The following is a 26,535-nucleotide window of genomic DNA, read 5'->3' on the forward strand; positions in this document are numbered from 1 at the left end:
TTAACTGGTACTTTACTCTTGTACGTATGGGGTGCTAACGTTCTGGTTGGCTCAAGGGGATGAGCACGGAAATCTCATTGTGCATATTTCGAGAACACATTAATCGAAAAACATTTTAAGACAATAATTATTTCGCTTTCTGTATTTTAACTGATACTTTAATCTTATATCAGTAGTATGTAGATCTTTTTTTGCGTATATTTTTTAAACTATTATAGATAGACTAATTTTGTTTAAGGCATTTAAAAGCACATAAAGAGCACATAATTCTAGCATATTGAGTTTTTTATTTTATATGTAATTTTAATGAGGGGGGTGCTAGCTTACGTTAAGCCAGCACCCCCACTTTCAATTGCGATTTTCCGCGAAACTGCTCGAGCACAAAAATCGCGAATAGAGCACATAATTAGCACATAAAGAGCACTTAATTTCTACGTATGTGTTATTCCGTTTTTTTGTAGGGGGGGTGCTAACTTAACAGACATTATAAAGACACGTTCTCAATCAAAAATAGATGGATAGGTTACAAAAAATTAGGGTAAAATCAATGCTTCATTGAAATAAATTTTAGTTAATTAATTAAAAACAATTATCATGTTTTCTATAAAATAACTTGCATAATAAGACCAACATATTTCTTGTCCTTTTTATACATATGTATTTATATTTATGCATATTCAACGCTTTTCTTTATGCATACCGATATTCTAAATATATCTATTTGTTGCTTCCTTGCATCAATTTATATAATATTTAATCTTGGCTAAACATGTGGAAAGGAACAAATAAAGGGTATGAATGAAACACATCCTAACTACGTCATAATTTTTCCCTATCTACAGATATTTTTTTTATAACATCTAACACGATATCTTATTCCTTATCTCTTTTGTTTGAGAAAAATAGTGCCAAAAATAATTCTTTAAAGGAATCTAAATAAAATATTTATATTACAAAAATCATTACTTTAATTGTCAGAAGATTATTTTACTTTTTGTCTTTTGTATTTCTAAAATATTTATTACTCAAAGTAGAATTAATATATGTAACAAAATTTGGAAAATTTAATTTCTTATGTACTTAAAAATTTTATTCAAAAGCTATTATTTATACCTACAGAACGCGGCAGACCGTCAACATAGTTTGATGAACGATACTGAGCTCTTCGCGAGCTCCGTGCGTGCAAAGTGTGCGAGTATTTCCTCAAGCACACGTGCACAATAAATCAATAAACAACTGACACCAAGATTAAATATTTTTCCGTAATTAGTTTTAGCCCATCCATTTTAAGACAACAAATCTACGAGATGTAATATTTTTAGAGTACGTTATTGTCGTACGTCGATATGTTCCGAGATACAATGGCTCTATATCTGACTAATCGTAGATTTGTTACCTCAATAAAAAAAATTCTGACTCACCACGCCGATGTGCAACGGGCGGAGTTGTTCAGCCACGTAGCTACGGTGATACTGTAACATACAAACATAAGATTCAAATTAAAAAAGCGTTCAAAATTATCAACATTTCAAGATATAATTTTTACGCGCAACTAATTTGTTTTTCAATAAAATATTTAGCAACACACGTATTTGTGTTCACCGAAAACGATCTTTACAAGAGTAAAATTTTAGATAACCTGTTTCTCTAATTATTTTTAATTTATCGAGATAAAACACGTCGAATAAATAAAAAAGAACTATTAATTTTACGCAGATATAAGAGATGATACTCACCCCAAGGTTGCTCCGCCGGTGCCCGATGCCTCTCCCAGGCCTCCTCCTCTCAGGACACTTAGGCTTCCTCGTCTCACCGCACAGGACACTCGCGAGAAACACTCGCGGATGATAAATTACACGCGCGCGCGGACTACGTTCTGTTAAAAGTCTTTCTCGCGCGATATTGTACGGCACTCCCGTTTAAAAAAGTCCTTTAATCCGATTACTTATGAGCGGCACTCCCGATGCAAACGCGCGACGAACCGGCTGCGGTTCGTTCATTCAATTAAATCGGCGAACGAGGGTACGTTAGCTTCCCCGTCTTTGAATTTTTATCCAAGCAGAACAAGAGTTTTGCTTAGGTAAAATCCTCGTACTGGGTACTGAGCCTTCCCACCTCGCCAAGGTCGTACCCGTGGGAAGGAAGTACTTTGCTCTGTAATATAAAATCGGGTAACATGAATTTTTCATGCAAATTTGAAGGAGTCGCGACGCCGCGTGCTCCGCGTCGTTCCACGTTCATCACCGCGTTACCGGCGATACTACGCAAGTCGAGCGGACGGTTAATAAAGACACGTACTTCGTTAATCAGAGATACGCTGTTGAAATTATATATCGCACTCATGCACAGTACGTACGGGATCAAACTCGTAAATCTCGCGAAAGTATAACTACATTATTAATATGCACAACGAAGATGCGTGACTGCCGGTCGCTAATCTTACGCGACGCGAGATATACGAGAATCCGAGATTGTGAAGCACTCACGAACGGGCGATGTATCGCGGCGTTCCGTTATCACCGATCGAATCACCGGAATCACTTGACACGATCAATATCACTCAGCCCTTTTTCCCTACGGAGAGAATCGGAGCTAAATCACACGACACGTCCGGCACGTCAGCGTTCAAAGCACGACACGAGATAAATGAATGCCACGCACTTCGCGAATCCAGACATGGCGGGAGGAGCGACTATCACTCGCGAATATCGCAGCGCGAAACTGCAAAGCAAGTCGTTCATATACGTACTTCCGCCTCGACGTCTCGAGTGAGCGCGTCGCGCGACACGTTCATTCCGATAAACACCTCATACACTCGTAAATTGTTTTACACACGCGGCACACGGCACACGGCACACGGCGCGCGGTACTCGATCGCGTAGCGATTATTTCCGCGGCCCTCGAAACGAGGAAGCAGGAATGCCAATCACCGAAACGAGCGTGTTCCGAAAACAGCACGAAGCACGGTGACGTCGGTGACGAGCGCGCGCGGAGCACAAACACTTCCTACCTGTGCGAAATTCCTCGGAAGAATGATAACTGCGTGATAACATGATAACATCGCCAGAAACAACGTCGAAAACGCGCCGATCTTCGAGGTACGGAGCTTTCGAGTTCAATGGTCGCGCCGCTAGTACGGGTTGATACGGACTGCGCAGGTGCCTGCCTACACTGCCTACTACGTCACCATCACCGTATCGATCCGCCGCGCCGGCGGCGCGGAGCGGCGCATGACGTCACGGCCTACCGTTTAATATCGCAGCGATATTTCAAATAAAAATGCAACGAAATGTATATCTGTGTAAGATGGCGTAATAGTTATTTTCGGGTGCTAAAAGAGTGACGCGACACACGACGTCACTAGATTGATTCGCGCAATAGATCTTATATACAATAGGACGGACAAAAGGTTTTCGCGAAACACGCGTTCGAACGGATTATCATATTAATTTCCGAGTGCTGAATCTATACTTCGCGATAGCTATTGATTGCTATGAATATGAAGGCTGCGTTCGGGGAGCGCGCTATTAGCGCTATTGCATCGTTCTATCTTTATCGCTCATCAGGTGTAAAACAAGGATAGAATAAGCAAATAGTGCTGATAGCGCGCTCCCCGAACGCAGCCGAAATGCAAAGTTAATGCATGTTACATATTTGCCAATTAAATAAGTCGTGCCACTCGTTCGGAGCGGATCCATCTCCTTCTCGTATTCGTCGCATTCTGGAAAAGCAGAACGTATAAATTAATATAGCGGAAGCGCTTCGTCTCTCGCGCGCGGTCAACTCGCGCCGAAAGCGCCGCGGCGCGCGGCGTCGCTACGCGTCATCCTACTCTCAACTTTGCGATCACGAACTTTCCGAACTTCGAAAATTAAATATTATAAACTCGCCTGTTATCACGGTTGTTATTCTGCATTCTAGCGAATAGCGTATTAATATTTCTGGCAAATATCCGCGATATTCGCGACACTCGAAAGTACGGTCGTCACTTTATTCGCGATTGCACGCGCGACGCGCCTTCGGTCGTACAAGTACCGCGGAATACGTATTTTCAAGAAATATCAATACCCGAGCTCTAAATCTATACTACGCGATAGATGCTGTAGTTAATATAAAGCACACAAGGTTAATATCTGTTGTACGTACCAATTAAATGAGCCGCGACGCCACTCGTTCCGGGACGATCCGTTCCGTGTCAGCCGCCTTCTGGAAATGGAAGGAGAAGGTCATACGTCATCAATATGGCGGAGGCTTCGTTCCCGCGCGGGCAACTTTGCGCGCCAAAAGCGCCGCGCCCGCGCCGCGGTGTTACTACACGTCCCGTTTTTACTTTCGCGTTTATGCATTTTTCTCATTTTAACAATAAATGATATACACTTGCTTTATACAGCAGTCATTTTTCCCTTTCTGATCCTGATGATATGAGTTAAATATATAGATACAAGTATTGATATTGTAGATTTGTAGTTTGATATCTACAATATTTGCAATATCGTTTAATAATGTAATCACTTGGTCATATATTCATGCGAAACATCTTCAGTCGAATAATAGTCTTGCGAAATATGCGTTCTAATAGATCGTCAATGTACGAATGCCGAATTTACGCGTGATTAAATATATGTTATATTACAAGGAATATAAAATAGAGTTGATACAGATTTTGCTTACTAATTAAACGAATTACGACGCCGGTTGTCCCGAAATCAATTTGTTCCGTGTCCATTATGTTCTATTAATAATGACGAAATATATGAATATATGCAACTCTTCGAAAATCTCCATTTGGCATGGAAGTTATTCCGTCTACATTCGTATCATGTCTATGGTTTTAACCTCCTCATAATAACCTCATAACCTCTGATTATTTCGTCAGGTCAAACGAGGTTGTGATAACTTGTGACAGCCGCTACTGGTTGACAGTACTTAACACTTTGACAGTTGCTGTCACTCGAATAGGTAAAAGCACATACATATATCAAAGTTAAATAAATATCCTAAAGAGAGAATGCGTATGTAATATCGTTGTCAGGGATACTAAACTTATATCTGTCTTTTCGCAGCTGGTTGAGGTGCCACGTGTATGCGGCACAGTATACGTCCTCCGCGAGGCCGAGCGTAAACTAGAAACTATGGTGCTCGACTTGGATTTCTTCCGTAAGGACAAGGGTTTCGACCCGGAAAAGATCCGGGAGAACCAGAAGAGGCGTTTCAAGGATGTGCAGCTAGTGGATACCGTGATCGAGAAGGACCAGCACTGGCGGCAATTGCGTCATCGTGCCGACAATTTCAACAAGCTGAAGAACCTGTGCAGCAAGGTGATCGGCGAGAAGATGAAGAGGAAGGAGCCGCTCGGCGACGTCGACATCGTGCCTCAAGCCATCACCGACGACCTGGACAACTTGAGCTCCGAGAGCCTGAAAGCTTTGACGGTGACGCAGATCAAACGAATACGTACCCTCATCGACGATGCCATACAAAAGAACGATGAGAATCTGAAGACTACCGAGTCAGAGAGGAATAACGCACTCCGGGAGGTGGGAAATCATTTGCACGAATCTGTGCCCGTCAGCAACGACGAAGAAGAGAACAAGGTACGTTCAATTGATGCCTCTTGCAGGATTTAAGCGAGATACTATTGTTTTTAATGTCTGATATTTACCTAATATTCATTGCCTTAGGTGGAGAGAACAGTGGGAGACTGCACCGAGAGAAAAAAGTACTCTCATGTAGATCTGATCCACATGATCGACGGAATGGACGGAGAACGTGGAACAAGTGTCTCCGGTGGACGCGGCTATTTCCTCACTGGACCAGCGGTGTTTCTTCAACAAGCCCTAATACAATTAGCATTGAGGAAATTACTTAAAAAAAGCTACAAGCCTCTGTACACTCCATTTACTATGCGGAAAGACGCGATGCAAGAAGTGGCGCAACTTTCTCAATTCGATGAGGAATTGTACAAGGTACATATAAGAAGTAACGTCTCAAGAAAGTTAACACAAAATATTAATTTAATTACAATTACCATGTTTTATTGTATCAGGTGATTGGTAAAGGTACCGAACGTAACGAGGACAAAGAAATGGAGGAGAAATATCTCATTGCTACTTCCGAGCAACCAATAGCAGCTTTCCATAGGGGCGAATGGATAGCCGAAAACGCTTTACCGATAAAATATGCTGGAATCTCTACTTGCTTTAGACAAGAAGTTGGCTCTCATGGACGAGATACTAGGGGTATCTTTAGGGTGCATCAGTTTGAAAAGGTATGTGGAGTTAAGTGAGAATTATTGATCAACGTTGGCTTCACAATCCTTGGCTTGGTTCTAAAGATTCGGTCGTCCTCTTTGAACATTCGCAACGATTTCATGTGATATAATTGCCAGCCACATTCACAACCCTTAACTAGGAAGATCAAGATTTCGGTCAGAGCTTCTTACCCCTTAGCTTGTACAACTTACAAATTTAAAAATTTGAATGAGAACGAGTCGTTCCAACGAGCCACGCAACATATCAAATAAAAGTTAATAACTCACTAAATAAAACAGTAAGTTTAATGTATGTGTTTAATATACATATATTTTCTTATTTGTAGGTAGAACAATTCTGTCTTACCTCGCCGCACGATAACAAATCCTGGGAGATGATGGAAGAAATGATTTCCAACGCGGAAGAATTTTATCAGGCCTTAGACATTCCTTATCGTATAGTTAATATTGTATCCGGTGCACTGAATCATGCAGCTTCCAAGAAGTTGGACTTGGAAGCCTGGTTCCCTGGATCGGGTGCATTTCGCGAGCTCGTATCGTGTAGCAATTGCTTGGATTATCAAGCAAGAAGATTGCTAGTCAGGTCAGTGGATTAGATTGAATGTAAATATTCATGCTCTTGTATTTAAACTTACCGTAAAAGTCTTGTGAAATTCGTTTAATCTGCAGATACGGTCAAACGAAGAAAATGAACACCACGACGGACTACGTTCACATGCTGAACGCGACGATGTGCGCCGTGACGCGCGTAATTTGCGCAATTTTGGAAGTACATCAAACGGAAACTGGCATCAAGGTGCCAAAAGTTCTGTCGGATTACATGCCTTCCGAATACGAAAGTGAGATTCCGTTCGTGAAAGCTGCGCCGATCGACGAGATCGAAACGAAGAAACAGAAAAAGCAAAAGGAAAACATATCGAAGTAGCAAGTGATTACGTGAACATGGCAATGAAGCAAGTGAACTATAGATTTTATTTATTGCATTTTTAAATTGCATTTTTTTAAATATTCCATCTATCTAATCGGATCGCGCGGAGCTGTGTGTTGTAATAGATATTTAAGAAAATATACACGATTTCGGCTTCTCAATACCGACAACATATTTCACAACAATATACCTTTTTCCTTGTCTCGTAAGTTAAGAAGTTGAGAATTTCTTGGCTCACGAGAAAATATTTCCTCTGGCCGGTTTTACATATGTACAACAGAGACAAAAATCATTTTTGGAAACGTGACACATCCCCAAATATATCGTGATTTATTACCTTTATTACTCAAGAAGGCATGTATCCGTTCGACGTTCGTGTCAAGCTTAGAACAATCGGCGATTGTCAACACAGATTACAACATTTTATTTGATAACACTTGTTCAATATTTTTATAATCAGACATCGGTATATAATATATATGATTTTGTAATATACATTTGATGAAGAATATTTTTCGTATATAATATTCCATATTTATCTGCTTCCTGAAAACTCGTAAATATCTCTGTAATGTGCTAAGAATCCTTCCTTTTCCTTTCTTTTTATTTTTACAGTTATCAGTGTCGTTAATACTAATATACACACAAGAGGCCATTAAAATGTCTCCCCCAGAACAATGCACTTCAGTGTATATACGTCGTGAAAAGAAGAAGAAAAAAAGAAACCCTTTTTTTTTACGGCGCTTCGCCAACAAGCTACGGTCTCTCCGCGACGATTATATTTTAACCGGAAGTAAAGCGCATGCCGATCTCCATTCGTAAAACTGATTATTGCGTATGCTAATCGTCGGTGTAATAATACTTTGGCCAGGCATAAGATAATCCACCACATACTGCTCTTTCCACCTTATAATAAAATATAGATTTTACATTGTTACGAGAGTAAATTTTCATATAATACACTTCACATACATGAGTAAATCATCAATCGTTCGCAGCAACGTGCCTCGCCGAAATAACGTTAGAATTCTAATTCCACTTTATTATTATTACTAATAATTATTATCCGCGATCATATAGCACTACGATTTATTTACTGAGCAGAGTAACTTAACTTCGATGAAATTGCAGGATGCGAGATATGGAAATGTTTCGGTGGAGAAGACCGACGGTGTGACATTTGTACGATCGACCAGAGCGATCGCCGTGGGACGCGCCGAGGTCGGATGTTATCTTTCAATAGAAAACGACGGCGTCGGGCCCGCGTGTCAAACATTTCCAAACTTTCATCGAAGATCACAAACCTAGCAAACTCGCGTGAACCGAAGGGGAAAAAAACGAGCGCGCACACTTAATTTTACGTCAAAGTATGTACAATTACAGACGGAAACAGTCGTTTGGGTTTTGCGTGATCGGGGAAGGGGGAAGGGGATTCCGGTAACGTAAAATGCCACAAGAATGCCGTACGAATAATTCCTTTCTCATCTCACGTTCTTGCTCTCATCCCTCAGTCGCTCCTTAGAAAAAGTAAACGCATTTCGAAACGGCCGTGTATGTGTGTGTATGCGTATTTGTGTACCCGGCAATTTGGTCCAACAACTGGTACTCGTTTTAACGGCGTCAGTGTTAAAATCTGCCAATCTCCATCGGCTCATTCATCCGCAAAACGCGCTCGGCTCGCATTCAGTTCGTAACACGTTGGAAACGACGACTCGTGAGTCCCGAGATATTGATTACAGGCACAATGGTAAAATCGGCAAACGAACATCGTTACGGTAGTACGCAAGTGTAAAAAGAGATGATTTCTCTTTCTCTCTCTTTCTCTGTCTGTCTCTTTCTCCGGAAGAATTTCCCTCCGTACCTGATATACCCTCTACACCTCGTGCCGATTAGATACGACTAAGAAAAATATACACGCGTATATGTATATCGCTTGCTTCTTCTTTCTCTTTTAACGGAGTAATTCCACGGAGTACGCGCGCAAGGACGCTGATACAATTCACACTCGAGAACACGCTCCGAAGATATTGCTTGGCGACACTGAAATGGATCATCAGGGGTGCGTAATTAGTCGATCACGTCTCAGGGTACAAAGCGGACTTGTCTGTCTCGTTGGATTGGTGCAGATTTTAATGCCTCAGCCAAATATATATATAATCGTCTCTCCTACATATAATATATGCCATGATGTCATACACATATGCGACTGCATATTTATATATTTATATTTATAATTGTATTTATTCATATTATCCCCACGCATATGCACGACGCACGTACATCGTACAATGTTCAACGTGAAGTGTTTTTTACTGCATGGATACATATAGAGTCATTGTCCACGACTTCTATATATGGTATTTACTTTTGTATGCTTCGTATATTTTCATAACATTAATCTTGACTGATAATATATATAATTACATAACAGTTTTAAAAATATTTCAAAATTAAACAAGAAATAATAGAATAATTGGATATTATGGTAAATCCCGTAGCGGCTAAGCACAGTAAAAATATATTTAACGCAAATAATAAAAAATAATAATAATAATAATGATAAGAGTGGTGTGAAGAAGCGCTCGATTTAGTGCATATCCGTTTATACATTGAGGAAGAAGAGATACAAAGAGGAAGGAAACACACACAGGAAGAAAGTCTAGTGGTGAAGAAATAGTCAGTAGAGTAGCCGCCACTTTTTTACTTTACTTCTGTTTTCCTAGATCACAGTCACATTCATGGCTGCTAAATCACGGAACGTATTTCATCACCATACGAAATAAGGGGAGGGGGGAAGAAGATACGTATATATACATACATAGATACATACATATATGTATATGTATAATCTATATGTATACATACATATAATATGTGTACAGATATGTATATATGTATATATATAGATATAATAAAATACATATATACTTAATTATATGTATATATTTATATATACACATATATATCGAAGAAGTTTTCAAGAATCTTATAAATACTGGAAAGTAGTTCGCTAGTTTACGCAAGTACAAAATATATATAGTATTTATTTTTTTGTATTAATTCTTTGAGAGATGGGCTAGAATGTGAGAGATATTCAAACCCTGTTAAGATCCTGTCTCATCTAGATCTAAAAATGTATCTCTGGAACATGTTTTTAAAAAGACTTAATGAAAAGTGCGCGTAGAGATTAAAAAAAGGAGGTGGCGCTTAATATATAAACAATTTCTTAATAGACGACTTTTTTCCCGTTATTGCTGAACACCGTAAAGCCGTAAAGACACAAATATATTTGACAAATTCATTAGATTCTGTACAGAATAGATCTTGTGGGCATGCAGCATAAATATATAGTAAGACTTGAGCATTCGTATCTAAAACATTTTATAATAAAATATCTTTTTAAAAAAATTCTACGAATCTCATATCGTACAAGAGGTATTTTATTAGAATTTAGCCGAATTAAATAAAAACGAGCTTGCATACTTCACGACACGCGACATAAACGTACGTATGCAACTCTAGAATATTCTCACAATTTTACACGATTACCCTTCGAATTTTGATTGCTTGCATGAAACGCAACCATAAAAATCGTTTTAAAACGTATTAAAATGGCTTGCAATATAAGTCTGAAACTGAGTTCTCATCGACAGAGAGTAGATACATTAATTAAGTAATAGTCAGCGATACGAAGGCATTACAGGATCAATCCAGGCTTTAAGTTTCTCTCTCCCTACATTATTATTTGCCACTAGTGCGCTTAACATTCGATAAAAGATAATAAATCAAGAGACAATAGGATGATGATATAATTATATTATATACAAACAATAGTATCCTAACGCTTTAGGAAAGGATTAACTTTGGAGAAGGGTGGGAGGACCGTCCCGAGCACAAAAGTCCACTACAGATGAAGGCCCATAATCTGCAATTATCCTAAACTTAATCCTGCCTCTGCACTTTTCTTCATAATTATAATTCTACATATTACAATACCATGTACTCTACCATCTCCATTAAATATATATATATATATATATATATATATATATATATATATATATATATATATATATATATATATATTTCAATTAGTATATTGTTTTTTCTATTTACAAAATATGTAGAATAGACACTGTCTCATATCCTAACTACGATATACGTGCCGTGGCGCGAGACTTCAACCTGTCGAGGTGCGCTTTTTTTATAAACATATCACTAATTACATAATCTATTTTACAGCCAAATTCAACAATCTTTGCTAAAATTCGATGCGATAATTCTGAGAGCTTTAACAACGTAAAAAAGGGGAAGAACGTTGGATCAGTAAAAGAGGATGTTAAAACAGATGCGATACATTGTATCTTTTCTCTTGTATAATAAAGAATAAACTTATTAAAATACACGATATATAACAACACTGATCCTATTCAACATATTGTACAAATTTATTGTATACAACATATACGTTTAGACTTTGATAAAAGGGTACGCGATTTTACTTTTAATACGTTGCTACTGTTATACTAATGATATACGGTAATTGCCGACAATTAAAAATCGATATCGGTATTTGAATACCAACAACGATTGGATTTTGTTCTTGCCTCTTCATCTATGTAGTACATATTAAGTACTTGATACATGCAATAAAGATAATAATAAAATGTGTATTTGTCACGGCCAAAAAAAAAAAGAAAAAAAATTACGACCTGCATAAAAACGCTTAAATCTAAGGTCAGAAAAAGAAAAAAATATATAAAATAAACAAAAAAAAAATTAAATGAAAAAAAGTAGACCGTTTTTAAAATACGTATAAAATATAGATTAATGCATTGAATCTTAGCAAAGCTCTAAAACCAGTAGAATAAGTACTTTCAATAATGTCAGAGAAACATATTACATATTATCTATATATCAGGAATTATCTAACAATTATTCTTCCACTAGTATGGGAATTATAGCGCATGCATATTCCCTTCACTTTGTCGCCGCACAATGGCACGATTTTTACCTCTGGTATCGTAATCTATAAATCAAGAATACGGTACTCTTACAACTCTTTAGATAAAGAATTGCAGACATTTCAACTCTTCAGATATTCTTTACCTCAAGATTATTCCGTATTATTTACATGCGAAATAAACATTTCTGATGAGTGTATTACATACATTTTTGTGCAGTTTATCGCAGTTTTCATTCTATAGTTTTTTTTTCGACCTATATATGATATATATATATATATATATATAAAGTATAACTAAAGTATATATTTATATATATATATAAACTCTGATTTCATTTCATAATGTTCTGTTAATTCTATGTTTTATAATGTTTCCAATTACGATTTTCTCTCTCTCCATTTTCTGTTTGTCCCTCTTTTTCTCTATGAATTTCATTTTCATATTTTCAACAATATTTAACAATGGCTTAGGCCTTTCATGAATCACGCAGGACGTGTTGATGTACAAATATCAATTACACAATTAAGAATGCACAGCAAAATGCGAATTTTAAAATGTAATATTATAAAATAATGTCATATTTTTTGTCATAATAATTTTCCTTTTCGATATTTTTGGATCTATAGTGCAGTGTAATATTGTCTTTTTTGTTTCAAAGAAGAAAGTTCATCTCGTGGTACGTTTCAACGTACAATTATGCTTACATTGTCCGTCATGTGTTACTATGTAGTATAGTACAATTTGATTCATAATTATATATAATATCAGATTTACATGTAAAAACATAAACTGTCGCTAAGTATCGCGACTTAACTATTGAATATTCGCAATTTTTATCCTTTCTTTATTGTTCAACGACGATCGATCATAAAGATCAGAACACACACTCCAAAAGAGTAGCTGATATCTCCAAACAGGTAATAGCTCAATATTATATACAAAATCGGTCATTATTGACATTTATATATCGACACGTCTCAGTATGCCCGCTAAAGTCATCCGCACCAGACTTTATCGTAATTTAAAATTGCACTAAAGCCTTTCGCAGTACTTTACAAATTCCAAAAAGAGTGTGCACTAACGACCTTTCTAGTAAACATCTCGCTCTTCAAAGGATAATGATGTATTCGTGTTGCGGAGTTAGGGGATGCATAGTATCACAGTTGGCACGTGGGTGCTAGCTACCACTACTGCTTACAGGCAGTGAATGTGGAGCTCCCATCGATGTTGGAGGAGCAGTTGAACCTATAGAAAATTTAGAGAAATTATTTATAATACAGATCAATTCATAATAATTGAGAAAGATCGCACAAGACAGACTGAAATCCTTTTGTACTTGTACTTACCAGTTACAACGGGAGACGATTCGGAGACCGGCAATGGACTAATGAGGCTGTTAGCGCTCGGTGTCGAATTGGCTTTCAATTTTTGCCTCACCTCTCGGATCTTCAGTTGCAAGCTAGTCTTGGTAGGAAATATATCCACATGCTTAAGTTGGAACGTGGTAGTCGCTTGCGCAGACGGGAAGTAACCGTGCTCCTGAAACAACTGCATGACCAATTGTCTCCGTTGCTCTAGTATCTTCCTGTGACCGCGCTCGTTGTCATTTCTACCGATTCCCAGCACGGTATTCCCGGCACTGCTCCCAGGGGTTTTCGGCGTACGCGGAGAGCTGGGATCGACATCCATTAGATCGTTGTTGGTTCTATAAGCATCGACGTTGAAATCCGGGCCGAAGAACGTGGTGCCTGTCAGCTTAACACTCGACGTAGACTTTGGAGTGGCTGATATCGGTGTATCCGAGTCGATCTCATCCTCATTCACTATTAGAAAAAAAAATACATAATATCGCGAATCCAATTACACCCAAGCCTAGTTAAAACTATGTATAGATTATTATTTACTTGTGGGCCTATGAGGTCCTTGTGCGGATTTCTTTCGATAACCTGGCATCTGCATAGGTGTTTGCGGATGTAATATAGAAGCTGAACTGCTGTGGCTAGATGACCCCGGGGTGTTTATACTAATTGCACTCGGGCTTTGTATATCCTCCGGTTTGAATTCCGGCAACGACGAGAATTTTTCTTGAAAGTTCACTTGTTCGAGAACTCTGCAATTATTCGACCAGTGCGTTTTCAATGCATTATCAAGTTTAATTTGATATATTTACAAACTCTCTTTAACGCAACAACATTATAATGTGATAAAGAGATTTAAAATATTTTGATAGTACCTGTCCATACCATCCTCCACATTTTTCTTAAAGAAGGAGCCCTTCTTGGTAGAGGGAGAAGGAGAAGTATGAGATTCTGTTAAATTTTGTTGTTGCGTTTGCTCTGTCGTTTGAGATGTATTTGTTTGTGGTCGATTATCACAATGTTGAGGTGTTGCCATTGGCCCATGGTCTCCTGCAGTTGATGCGGGAGGCATTGCTATTAAATAAAAGGAATAGAAGAGGAACCGTGAAGGAAGGAAAGAGAAAAGAAAAAACAGTTTAGTATCAAATTGATTCATCAAAGTTCATAGAAATACGTAATGATATGAAAACTACCGTATATGTTTTGAACTATAATTTTTGATCCATTTAAAGTAGATACTTTTCCTCAGAAAGTATCCGAGCACCGACAGCATTTGTATAATTAACAATCAAAAATACAAAGCTTTTACAATTTGCAAGATGATAAACAACAAAATTGTTTTTTTAGATAATTTCTTAAATGGATTTTGTCTCAACAAAATATTAATTTAAGATTTAATTGTAAAGAGAGGTTCACACGTTAAAAATTTGAAAATTACAGTAAAATGACAATAAAAATCTGGAAATTGCAATAAATAATAATCTCCTTCAATATAATTTTGAAATATTCAATGTACCAGTAATATATTTATTTCTCTTGCATAAATTCGAAATAACAAACTGTAATTATGTATTATTGTACCCATTGATTGTCTCCTTTGCAATGGCGCTCGACCAAGCTGTGCCGGAGTTGGAGCAAGCATGAACGGACCCTTACTTGGCCCTATGTCATTGCCTTGGCCTTCATCGAATGTGTATGATTTATTTGACGGCAGATCACCGTTTCCGTGATTACTCTGAGGTGTATGCGGCGTGTGAGGCGTCGATGGTTGCTTATGTATCTCATTTGTTGCGGGAAGAGCGATATTTACAGTACCCTTTCTATCTTCCTTTTTTATATTACTGACTGTAATAGAAAGAAAAAACAGAAGGTAAATAAGAGCGTTACGCGTATTGCGATGTGTAAATACTAATACATTCGCAAAAAGATTACCGTAAAACTGAGTGTGATTCGTAGCTAACTGATTGTCACTGTTCTCGGATTCCGCAAGGCGAGCAATGGAATGGCCAATCCCCCGGTAACTCGACGTAGTGGAGATTGTCGGTAACGCTGCCGAATAAGGTTTGCTCACAATCACGCTTTGGATTTCCATCTTATTATTCGAAACCAAACTCTGCACGGATATCGAATTGTTGCGGCTACTGGCGTCTGTATGCGGATCGCAGGTACGTTATTTACGTTATGTTACGTTACGTTACGATATATGCTTGAGACAAGCGAAGCAACAGGAACAATCTCTGTACACTCACCACTGATGGGTATCTGGAAACCACCGTACATCCTGGAGTGCGGCGGCGTCGGGTTAAGGTACTGCGATCCCTGCTGCGGTTTGGAAACAGCCACCAAATCGTTATCGAGTAATGTTAGAGTGAGCGGTGGTTGATAAGGGACAGTTGAAGTAAGGGGGCGAAGAGTAGTGCCTAAAGACTGCAACGGCTGCTGTTGTTTCAACAGCGCCATCATAGGTTTCGATCCAATCTGTTAGTATCGTTAAACCTGTTACTTAATCTCTAAGTCCGTCTAAAAATCGTTTATTCAAAAACTATCGGAAGTAAAACGTGTGCACTACTTTCTTAAGCGGACGACCGTGATGAGGTAACTCCGATACCGTCATCGGGAAACGTATGGCTTGTCGGCACGAATGATAGCTACTCTTAATGATCCGGATACATGTGCGATATCCGTTCGTGCGATATTTGCGATTTCTCTAAACGAATCGCAAGAAATGTATGCTAAAGCGTCCACCCGTCTAATACTTACAGTGTGTAATACCGGAGCTGCTGTAAACTTAGGCATATTCCGTCCGTTCTCAGTGTGGATGCTCACAAGATTGTTCACGCTGTACTGCGTGCTATACTGCTGCTCGCCCTTTACCGGTTCCGGCTTAATAACTTTCGGCGATATCGGCATAGTTATGAAAGCGCCACCGGTAGGCTGGAACCCTGACACTCCTGTTGGATTGACAGGACTGTGATAAGGATACGTACTCGACAAAACTGATACAGTACTGCCTTTATCCATGGAAGTATGGTGATATTTTGTTGTAGATTCTATACCTGTTGAAGGTATCCGTGCTAAATAAACATCAAGATTCATATTGTTAAAACGACATTTATGTAACGTGTTGTGCAAACGTTACGTTACAATTGTTTGTGTTTCAGAAGTACCTTTTATTGGTTTAGGCCTGCACGTTATTTCCTGTTTAACATTGAGCACTTCCCTCTTTTGACCGGTCATCGCCGAGAACTGCGACTGATTGTACTTCTTCTCCGCGTCTTCGTCTTGCGCGTCGTTATCACTGTCTGTCAATTTATCTTTGCACTTCAGATCTATTTCCGGCTGAGGATCTTCGCAGATAACCATTTGATCATCATCTGATCCATTTGCGTCGTCGTCCTGCTTGATGTCGATCTCGGCGTTTTCGATTTGCAAAGGAATCTCCGAAATCCGATGTTGCGTATGCGACTGGTTCATCATCTGTCGACAATTTTGTCAGTGAGCCAAATAGCTTTTCTTAACAAACGTTCAAGGTAAACAGAAAGAAGTTTTTTACAAGACGTACTCTTTTAAACGCTACTTATTTTACTTGCTTGTAACTTGCTTTACATTTATATTATCGGGAAATTTCTTACCTCAATATTAGTGGAAGTCTCATTATATGTGGTAGTAATTGGAGTAGATACTTCATCGGCAGACGTAATCGCTAATTGATCCTCCGACGAAGAACCTTGCATAGGATCCGTTTCTTCTCCCGTACTGTTCAACTTTGCCCTTCCCGTCTCGCTTCCTTTAAAGCTGGTCGTCGACGACTTCCGTCTGTCCTTACTGCACCACTTCCAGTCTGGATGCGCCTTAAAGTGCGCTTCTTTCACTTCCGAGGCAAGCTCATGATACTTTTGTTTCTCCTCTGGTCCCAAAGCATACCACCACTCTCCCAGTATCTTGGATACTGTCCGATTATCTTGATTCGGATGACGTTGATGCACAACGGCGCGGTGCCGTTTTGAAAAAATCATAAATGCGTTCATGGGTCGACGTATTCTGTCTTTAGCCTGCAAATAGTTAATGAAAATGTATACTCAATAAAAATATTATATTCTTAATATATTAATAGCATTAAATACAACTCGGTCATTATTAATATTAATATTATCTCGCAGCAGTATTATATTTTTATTATTAATATTAATAATTTAACTCGTTTAATTATACTTAGTGCCAATAGTTAAAAAAACACACATGTAATATACATCAAACTTACTTTCAGTGGAGTCTGCGGTTGCAAAGAACTGAGCGATTGACTGCGTCTTTTATTAGCGTTAGCTTCCACTTCTGCGGGTGGGGTCGGTTCTGCTTCAAAAACGTCATCATCCTCTTCTTCGGCAGGTGTTATGGGATCTGAACCAGTACCAGGGCCATCTTCAGCAGGTGTGCTCATACTTATTGGAATTGGAGGTGCACTCAAGGGTGGACTCAGAGCAGAAGGAGGAGGGCTCACCTCTGATTGTTCCAAAACTGCCGTCTGCCAGGAAAAAGCTGCAATGAAGTTAGTGGGTTAGTTGCAATGAGTGTGGTTAGTAATGATGTGGGAATAGCAGCCGATAAAGTAATGTTATGAACTTTATATAGATGTTTTCGCTGCTATATATCCAAAAGGAACAATGGATTAGTGGATTAATGAAAAGAATTGATTGAAGTAAAGTTAGAATTTAAAACTATCGAAATATCAGTGATAAGTAACCAGAAGCTAACGTTACTATTTTGAAGAATATTCATTAATATACACCATTTGTATAGCAATTGTAACGCAAATATGTCTAATAAATAGTCGTGATTCAAGAGTAAAGTAAATATTGGTTTGTACGAAAAGTTCGTGCTGATTATCAATAGACATCATTAGAACAATTTATTTTATAGTATAACTTGTTGAAATAAGATCTTCAATCGTATGAGAAAGTAAAAAAATGCAAAATAAAATAATATGTATTGAATAAAAATATTATTTATGCATAAAAATGTCTTCGCATCTTAAAAAATCTGCGTAAACTTTTCGAATAATCCAAAGCTAGTAAATAGCCTTCCCCAGCATTAAAGTTCTTGTAGATAAATGCTTATTTGTATATGTTAATTGAAACAAAAAGTTAAGAGATGAGGATAAAGTTTGTTAATTAATTGCGTCTGCTGCAAGATTGGCAATGGTACATGGGAAAAAATTGCGAAATTAAAAATATCTTATGTTAAACACAATATCTGCGACAAATGTGAATAATATATATGTGCAGAATAGTATATAATTTTCTCAATTTAAAAGAATGATATACTTTTTCTAATATTGATATGATAACGTAAGGAATACGTTATTACACTAGAGTACACAAAATAAATGCGTGAAGACCTGACGAAATGAAAGAAACAAAAAGAAAGCTACGACAACGTAAACATTTAAAACATAATTAAGCATCTGTGCTTGCAACACTTGAATATAACAAACAAATGTCCTTGCGTAATGTACCATTGACAAACTGCAACCTACAGCAATTCCATAGGCTTGATACATTTCAGTTGGCAGTCAGAACTCAAACCTTTTTTCCAGCTGCGCGCTGCATTGTTCAGTAATGATGGGGGATGGGGCTGGTATGCAGGAGGAACTTCGTGGCTGCCATCTGTGAAAGCCTTACCGTTTAGTCAAATTTGCTTGTATCATCAATTCGACATATTATGACATTGAGATCGTCGTTGCAAACAATTGCGAGATGGGATAAAAAGAAAAGTGAAATGCTATAATGTCTGAACTTTTAAATTACGCTTAAAACGGTTTACAAAAATCAATTATTAAAGACACGAGGAAAGATTTCAATTGGGGATACGAATTAGATAAAAGTTGTCTATGCTAGGTAATAATGCATTCGTATTGCAATATAAAACTTACAGAGGATACCGTTGTTTTTTGCAGTCTCTTCTCTAGAAGATTGAGTTTTTGGAATTTGCACCAAATGTCCTGGCTGAACAATTACGTGCTGGAAGACGCTTGTCGGAGTAGACGGATTGGATGCCTCTGTGGTGGATGTCATTACGGCACTCGTAGGCGGCGGCTGATTCCTCTGCATATCCATATGTACGGTCGTATGCGTGTTTACTTTACTCACCTAATGACAAGCAAGTAAGACGTGATTAACTTATCTATGCATATCCCAGTGTTACGCTATTGTTAATATATCTAACTATAAATTGCTAATTTAACTAATATTCATTATTTGCCGTGTTAACTTACAGGTTGCAAAACAGACAGTTTATCAATGTGGACGGATGAAACCGCGGGTGATTGGGGTGGTTGACACTGAACTTGATGCAATGTGGATATCGGAAGTTGGCCCGGATGGTGGTTGATCAGACTCTGCCGATATTTGTCGTCCTGATTGCTTATGTGCACGCCCGCTGGCGCCGACATGTCCATGCTGTTCTTTATCACGAGATACTTTTTTTCATGCTGCATCACATAGATCGGCGGACCCTGGGTCTGCGGCGACTGCGCATAGTCGACTGGTTGCTCCAGCGATTTGTGTACGAGCGTAAGATTCTGCGGCACTGGGATAGCAGACAGAGACATGTGAGGCGAGATCGGCGGTTTTATCAACTGCGAATTCTGTTCGGTCATCTCGGTCTGATTGGGAAAATCGTTGCTCGACGTTAGCGCGTGTTGCAAGATTACGTTTTGCTGTTGCTGAGCGATCGACGTCACAACCGAGGGATGTCTCGTCGATGGCGGACTCTGCTCCGACCACGACAAAGTCGGATTCTGTCCGGGTTGCATGCTGCGGCTCACCGGAGAGCTTCTTATCACACTTGTCCCTAAACTGGCGGGGATAGCACCAGTTATCGGGATCGGTCGATTTCTGTCTACTCGATTCGGCTCAGGCTTTATCACTTGCTGCGGATACTGAACTAAAAAGCTCGATTGCGTAGGTGAGTGCTTCCATTTTGCGCCAGGAGAGATCAGCGGAGTCGCATGGTGAGCGGGACTCGAGATAGGCATAAATACATTGTTCTGATTGAGTCCCAAAGGCGGCACCGGTGACTGGTTTATACATGGAGATATAGAAGACTGGCCCGTCGGTGACGAAAAGGCTGGCGTAGCCGATCTAGAGCTCCCCAGAGACACTGCAATAATGGAACGCGTTTAATTCATAATTAATACTATATAAAAACTTTAGAATATCGAATATCAAAAAATAAATTCTGTATAAACAGATTATCGACAGTTAGATGTAATATATATAATAATTTATTTTTATTCAAAATGATCTATAATAAAGTTATAATCTTAAGAAAAAATCTTTATTAATTTATTGAATATATAGAGAATATACCAAGCATATTAGCAGCTTCTGTTTCGTCTTGATCGAATCTACCCGCTATTCTTCTGTCAACGTAATTTGGCGAGGTATCGGAATCTCTTGATGTTTCTTCGCCATCCATTTTACCACTGTAAACAAAATGAAAATAATCATAATAAAAAAAATTTACGTCACATGTATCAAGCGATAATCCAGACATCGGATAGTTTAGTGGTAAAACAATCGTTTATCAAATGAAAAAGCTGATTTTCATTCCTAGTCGTGCCACTTTGCATATAATATTAAAAAAAAATTTTAAATAAAAAATATATTATTAATAACGTGTATTAATACGTGTGTTAATACATGTGTTAATAATGTGCATTAATAAGTAATAATTATGACAGAAATAAAAACGAACACAAATTTCAAAGTAACTGAATAAATAATTCGTAACATTGTGTCCTTTAAAAAACGGAAATTCAAATAATAAGAATAAGAATAAACAATCAACAAACGTCTAAGCGAATGTTCATACCCAGGAAATGTGTTCGTCGGACCTCTAAGACCAGATCCTTTTAAGCTAAGATGACGAGAACAGTATCCTCTTCGCTGGCTTTCCTTATTACAGTCCTTCTTACTACAAAGTCGACGCCATTGTTTCCCATTGTATTTTTTTCGTATTCCACTTGGTGTAACCACTATGTCACCCTTTTTATACCTATGTGGCGTTGCCGCCTGAGATCTGTTTAACAAAAAGTATAGACTCTTGTACAAATATTAATTAAGAGTTTCGCTATTATATGCATTAATCGGTTTATCTTATGGAATGGCTACTAAATTTGATAAAATTAATACCGGGGTGTGGCTGCCTGAGAACGAGGCGTTATACTACGTTGTTCAACTAGGCTACTGGTACTTCCTCGGCTCTGCATGCTGCTTCTTTTGCTGCTCCCTGACAATTTTGCATCTGTCAGTTGAATATACCTGAATTACTATACTATTGTTTTGACTAAAATGCTCTCGTTAAAAGCGTTTCTTACAATATAGAGAGTACATTTTCAGAGAAATATTGAACAACATTTTAAAAATCTACTCATTAAAATACAAATAAATATTCTGTCTTTCGCGTTCACGCGGACGCATGTAGCAATATAACCGGTATATTTTAATAATGATACATGATAGTGAAAATTTTATTCTATATCCAACCTGCATCCGAGGGAAATGTAATATCTTCTCTGTCTAAGTCATCCTCGCTTTCTAAATCGTCATACGGCCGACTGCCATTACTTAACGCCGTGGCAGAATGCGCAGGAGTGCCTAAAGTCATGAGAGGACTGGTACCGGTCGTTCTATAATAACTCGTGTCACTATGACTTGATATATGCGATGTGTGATGAGAAGTATGATGGATCTGCAAAATTGGCACTGCTGTCGGAGCTTCCGTGGTATTGCGATATCCATGTTCTGGTAAATTTTAAAAAGGCAAACGTTACCACGCTATATCGCTATCTTCTACAAAAATGATTGATCTTATTGATTATATAAATAATTTGTTACCAATGTTCTCGACTCTTGTAGGATCGCATTCCTCCAGCCCCTCCTCCAACTCCTCCGCCCATGGAGGCTGTACTAGCCGCAAGTCCGCGCGTTTCACAACATAACTATCACTCTGATCGTTATCCTCCCGCGGTATTTTCACAACAAAACGATAAGGCTTCGTTAATATCTTGCACACTGTCCCTTTTACAAACACTTTTGTCGCGTCCACGTGACTGTTCACGGTCGGACACCTGATGCAAACTTTCGTGTCCAATTTCACCTGTCCCAGAGATGGGCTTGCATCGCCTATCACGTCGTACCGTCTCGTACCCAAAACGTCACTATAACGCACTAGCTTCCTCTCGCCGTCGAATTCAATTAAAATCTCACCGTGAACAACGTTACGTATTACACCCGGGAAATAATATAAATCCCTTAAAGCTAACACTCTATGGTCGCGCCACTCACTGAGATCAATAGCAAGTCGAGGACGAGAACGTGAAGGTTCCTCGCGGAGAGAGTAATCTACCGCTGTGTTTTGAGGAGGTAACACTACTCCCGAATGAGCTGAGGGTACCTGAAACATAAGAAAAAAGTTCACGTATAACGCATACTTTCGAATAAAAGTAACTTAAGATAAATTATAATAATGGTACATAAATAATATATTATATATTAATTTGTTTACATAAATATTTCATGTAAAAAAATATCTAAATTATTTTTTACGGTGTAGAATTAGATTTCTCCTTATAAAACGTATCAATATTTATAATTCTGTATAAAGACTATAATAAGACGTAGAAATATATGCACATCAAGATTTTGTCAAATCCAATATTCTGTTTAGATCGCTATATAAATACATTTGTATATATTTATTGATCTTCTTTAATATTTACGATTTTTTTCATATAGCGTTCAAATATCAGCCAAGATTACTGCTGAGTTACAGTAACGTTAAAATATCTGCTAGAACCATTCATCAACGTACTTGATAATCAGACTCTTGCTGTTGCGGCGACTGCCGGCTGATGATAGTTGGTAAGCTGGATTGTTGTCCTAAAATCGGCTGGCCGCTAAGCGACATAGCGGGCGCGCGTATATGAACCATGTTGTTGATGTGGCTGGTGACGTTGCTGGTCGTGTCCATCTCCTCGAGCTCGGATGGAACGAATTTTCGTTTCTTTGGAAGCTTTTTAGCGCTAATAGTGGGATCCGACGGGTCTCGTTGCGGTGGTGCAGGAGGCGGGGGTGGTTGTTCCGGAATAGGTTTCTCCTCAATCGAAGTACCACCACCCCCGCCTGCCCCATATTGCCCGCCGCCGAGGCCGTCCCGCTTCTCGTGCATCTCAGGGTGAGCAGTCAGCATCTTGGCCACCTCACGCTGCTCTAAAAGATTTACATTAACTTGTCGTTAACATCGGTCTTTGTCGAGAGAAAAAAAATAAGCTAATTAAAAGGAATTTTTTCTCGAACAATATCGCAAATGTAGATTCAAATGTTTTAATCGTATAATATAATTGAACATTTTAATATAAGCGAAATAGAATAAAATAAAATATACGATATTTTTTGTATCGTTCCTTTCTTACGTCTGTAGGATATTTATTTCCTTATAGATAAAATATCATTTGATTTGTGATAATACTGATAATATATGATATTGAGGGTAATTGCAAACGTTCAAGTTAGTCGAAATTGTCGATTACGCGAATCGAACTTGACCAAAATAATCAGATTCGACCTCGACTTGAATTTCGCAAATGCTTGCGCGTCCTTAAATTGGAAACCTATTTTCATAGGTTTTAAACACGGAAGACATATATATTACGCCTTGGAAAAGTAGCTTTATTTATGAAAGACGTTTATATACGCCGTAGTTAAAAAAATTGTGTTTCGCAATTTAACGAGAGTCCATTTGAATTTTAATTTTATAATTATATATATAATGATTAGTATTCTCTTGAAAAAAAATTTATTTAAAAAAACATGCGTTTTTAACGAAGTTACGTGCAAAGATATCCAGCTAAATTTGAGGGATGTGCAATAGAAAAATATAATACGTAATCTTAGGATTAACTTATCTCTGTGTAACCAGAGATAATTCGAACAATAGAAAGTGATCGAAAAATCACGATTGAAGCCAATGTTTCCCGTTGTGTTACCAGTAGTAGGGAAGACCGGGGCTCGTTGGCACTGTTTTCCACAATTTCGACATTTGAGTTTTTAAACAACTAATTATCACGATTAAACTAATTAATGTACTAATATGATAAAGAGAACCTTTCTCAACATTTTCATGCCAGGAACGCTCCTGTATACTATATAGTTTCTTTGTAATAAGTAAAATACGAACATGCTGCATTGTAACCAACATACCCCATCCCTATATACGTTTTATTTCAGTCATTTTATTACAATACATTACTGTTGTTTCTCAAAATAATATGCCGTATAGTAACAGAAACGTTTCTTTTAACTAATGATACGTCAATTTGATTTACTTCTCAAGCTGAAGAACATTAATACGATATTTTGAAACGCTCGAAAATTTACTTGCCACCTCTTGAATCAGAGTTTTCTCTTTTTCTATTTAATACTTGTTTGATTTAAATAAAACTTTGGTAAAAGTATCTATGTCATAAAAGAGATATTTTGTGATAACTTTTCCATTGTTTTTTTTCGCTATAACTACATAAACGGAACGCATTGCCAACTTGCCTCTTGTGCCAACGAGCCCCGGTCTCCCCTACTCCCGGTAGAAACGAGCAGCGCCGGCCGTGCGTTGCGCGCAATAAACCTAACGATGTACGATGTACTCACAGTCCGTACAGTCGAGAGGAGGCTGCGTGCTGAAATGTGGCGAGCTGTAGCTGGGAGGGTGGTGACACCGGCTGGGTGCATACCTCAGCACCCGGCTGTCGGGAACGGGATGCGTCGAGTCTGGGCTCTCTCGTCTTTGTCTCTCTCGCGACGGGGCTGTCGTACCCTCTCCCAACTCCAATTCTTCTTCCCAGCCCCAACTGCCGAGCATCCTCCTCCGAAAATTCTCTTTTTAGGCGGACACTCGTCGTCTCCTCTTTAATTGTTTCGCGTCTCCACTGAATATTCTGCAAAGAAAGAATGACGCTGGTTTTAAGCTCGACCGTCGACCAAGCCGGAGACCCCCGTCAATTTCCCTCCAATCCTTCTCAACCCCGGGAACGCGTCGGCCTTCTTTTCGAAAAACTTTCGGTAACTACACATGGCAACAGCCATATATGGTATGGTTTTCGTTGAACCAGGATTCGTCAATTTCGGCGAATTTAGAGGAGTGGTCCTTTGTCCAGATGGTACCATTTCGATAATGTCTTAAGTTTCAAAAAGTAACGTAATATTCGCATAATAAAACAATTTCTACTGAAAGAGAAATTCAATTTCATGCATATTGTAAAATTTGGAAAATAATTTTTCAGAGATTTAAACAACTTTATCATTATTTTTTAATGCAATCAGTGCGCGCGCGCGTTATACTTCAAACCAATTGGACCATGGAAGGACCACGCAAGAAAGAATTTACGCCGCAGAAAAATCTACCAATTGTGGTCGAGCATTTTCCTCAATCTTTTCCTTGGGCATACCTGCACGAGAACGTTCGACTACGATTGGTCGATTCGTTTGTCGTTCGATTTTTCGTATGTGTCTTTGATTTTGAATCATCGTGGCCTTGAACAAGTTCGAACAGGTATAGGCGCATTTACGCAGTCTTCGTAATTATTGAAAGAGAAGAAACTCGGGAAAACATGTGTGAAGGATAAAACTCGATGGTGTATCATACTAAACAACGCGAATGATACGTGCTGGAAAACGAGAAAAACATGAAAAAGTAATCGTATTTTTTTCAATACGCGAGTATTTCCGGAATGAAAGAGAAAAGGACGATCGCAGTAATACAGACTCCGTCGCGGTACAGATGGATTAACGATTGCGCTAAAACAGCCGAATCGAGTACGAAAAAGTTGCGAGAATTTGACATGGAGCCGCTGCGAATTGCGAATAGAAGGCGCAACGAAATAAATGAAGAAGCGTAGAAAGATTCCGAGACGAAGTGAGAGACAAGGTCGACCCCATAGCACGATCGTCGATCGGA

The 26,535-nt window shown here is 38.5% G+C and overlaps 2 protein-coding genes across 11 annotated transcripts in view; one reads left to right on the top strand and one right to left on the bottom strand.

The window, feature by feature from the left end:
- The first annotated feature begins 4,847 nt into the window (after positions 1 to 4,847).
- On the top strand, positions 4,848 to 7,360 carry LOC112463373 (serine--tRNA ligase, cytoplasmic). The gene is made up of 6 exons (XM_025029770.1): positions 4,848 to 4,959; positions 5,064 to 5,594; positions 5,682 to 5,966; positions 6,047 to 6,268; positions 6,598 to 6,854; positions 6,941 to 7,360. Exons 2-6 carry the CDS (start codon positions 5,133 to 5,135, stop codon positions 7,194 to 7,196), a joined length of 1,482 nt encoding a protein of 493 aa, XP_024885538.1. The 5' UTR covers positions 4,848 to 4,959; positions 5,064 to 5,132; the 3' UTR covers positions 7,197 to 7,360.
- A 2,736-nt stretch (positions 7,361 to 10,096) lies between these two features.
- Positions 10,097 to 26,535, bottom strand: part of LOC112463374 (putative transcription factor capicua) — a 48,720-nt gene continuing 32,281 nt past the window's right edge. For 6 of the 10 annotated variants that reach the window (XM_025029772.1, XM_025029776.1, XM_025029773.1 and 3 more), the window contains 21 exons: positions 25,230 to 25,516; positions 23,398 to 23,795; positions 22,422 to 22,980; positions 22,071 to 22,328; positions 21,717 to 21,828; positions 21,397 to 21,603; positions 20,892 to 21,007; positions 19,796 to 20,682; positions 19,454 to 19,670; positions 19,107 to 19,187; positions 17,786 to 18,060; positions 17,157 to 17,576; positions 16,692 to 17,001; positions 16,285 to 16,598; positions 15,774 to 16,002; positions 15,457 to 15,672; positions 15,106 to 15,369; positions 14,400 to 14,598; positions 14,071 to 14,276; positions 13,513 to 13,989; positions 10,097 to 13,411 (listed from right to left, as the gene is read on the bottom strand). In XM_025029772.1, the coding sequence (XP_024885540.1) occupies positions 13,344 to 13,411; positions 13,513 to 13,989; positions 14,071 to 14,276; positions 14,400 to 14,598; positions 15,106 to 15,369; positions 15,457 to 15,672; positions 15,774 to 16,002; positions 16,285 to 16,598; positions 16,692 to 17,001; positions 17,157 to 17,576; positions 17,786 to 18,060; positions 19,107 to 19,187; positions 19,454 to 19,670; positions 19,796 to 20,682; positions 20,892 to 21,007; positions 21,397 to 21,603; positions 21,717 to 21,828; positions 22,071 to 22,328; positions 22,422 to 22,980; positions 23,398 to 23,775 (5,793 nt within the window). In that variant the 5' untranslated portion in view covers positions 23,776 to 23,795; positions 25,230 to 25,516 and the 3' untranslated portion in view covers positions 10,097 to 13,343. The remainder of the gene's footprint in view (positions 13,412 to 13,512; positions 13,990 to 14,070; positions 14,277 to 14,399; positions 14,599 to 15,105; positions 15,370 to 15,456; positions 15,673 to 15,773; positions 16,003 to 16,284; positions 16,599 to 16,691; positions 17,002 to 17,156; positions 17,577 to 17,785; positions 18,061 to 19,106; positions 19,188 to 19,453; positions 19,671 to 19,795; positions 20,683 to 20,891; positions 21,008 to 21,396; positions 21,604 to 21,716; positions 21,829 to 22,070; positions 22,329 to 22,421; positions 22,981 to 23,397; positions 23,796 to 25,229; positions 25,517 to 26,535) is intronic. The other 4 variants (XM_025029779.1, XM_025029780.1, XM_025029782.1 and 1 more) reach the window with 4 other exon arrangements.

Source organism: Temnothorax curvispinosus, unplaced genomic scaffold (assembly GCF_003070985.1).
Source record: "Temnothorax curvispinosus isolate PA1 unplaced genomic scaffold, ASM307098v1 QBEX01013138.1, whole genome shotgun sequence".
Lineage (NCBI taxonomy): Eukaryota > Metazoa > Arthropoda > Insecta > Hymenoptera > Formicidae > Temnothorax > Temnothorax curvispinosus.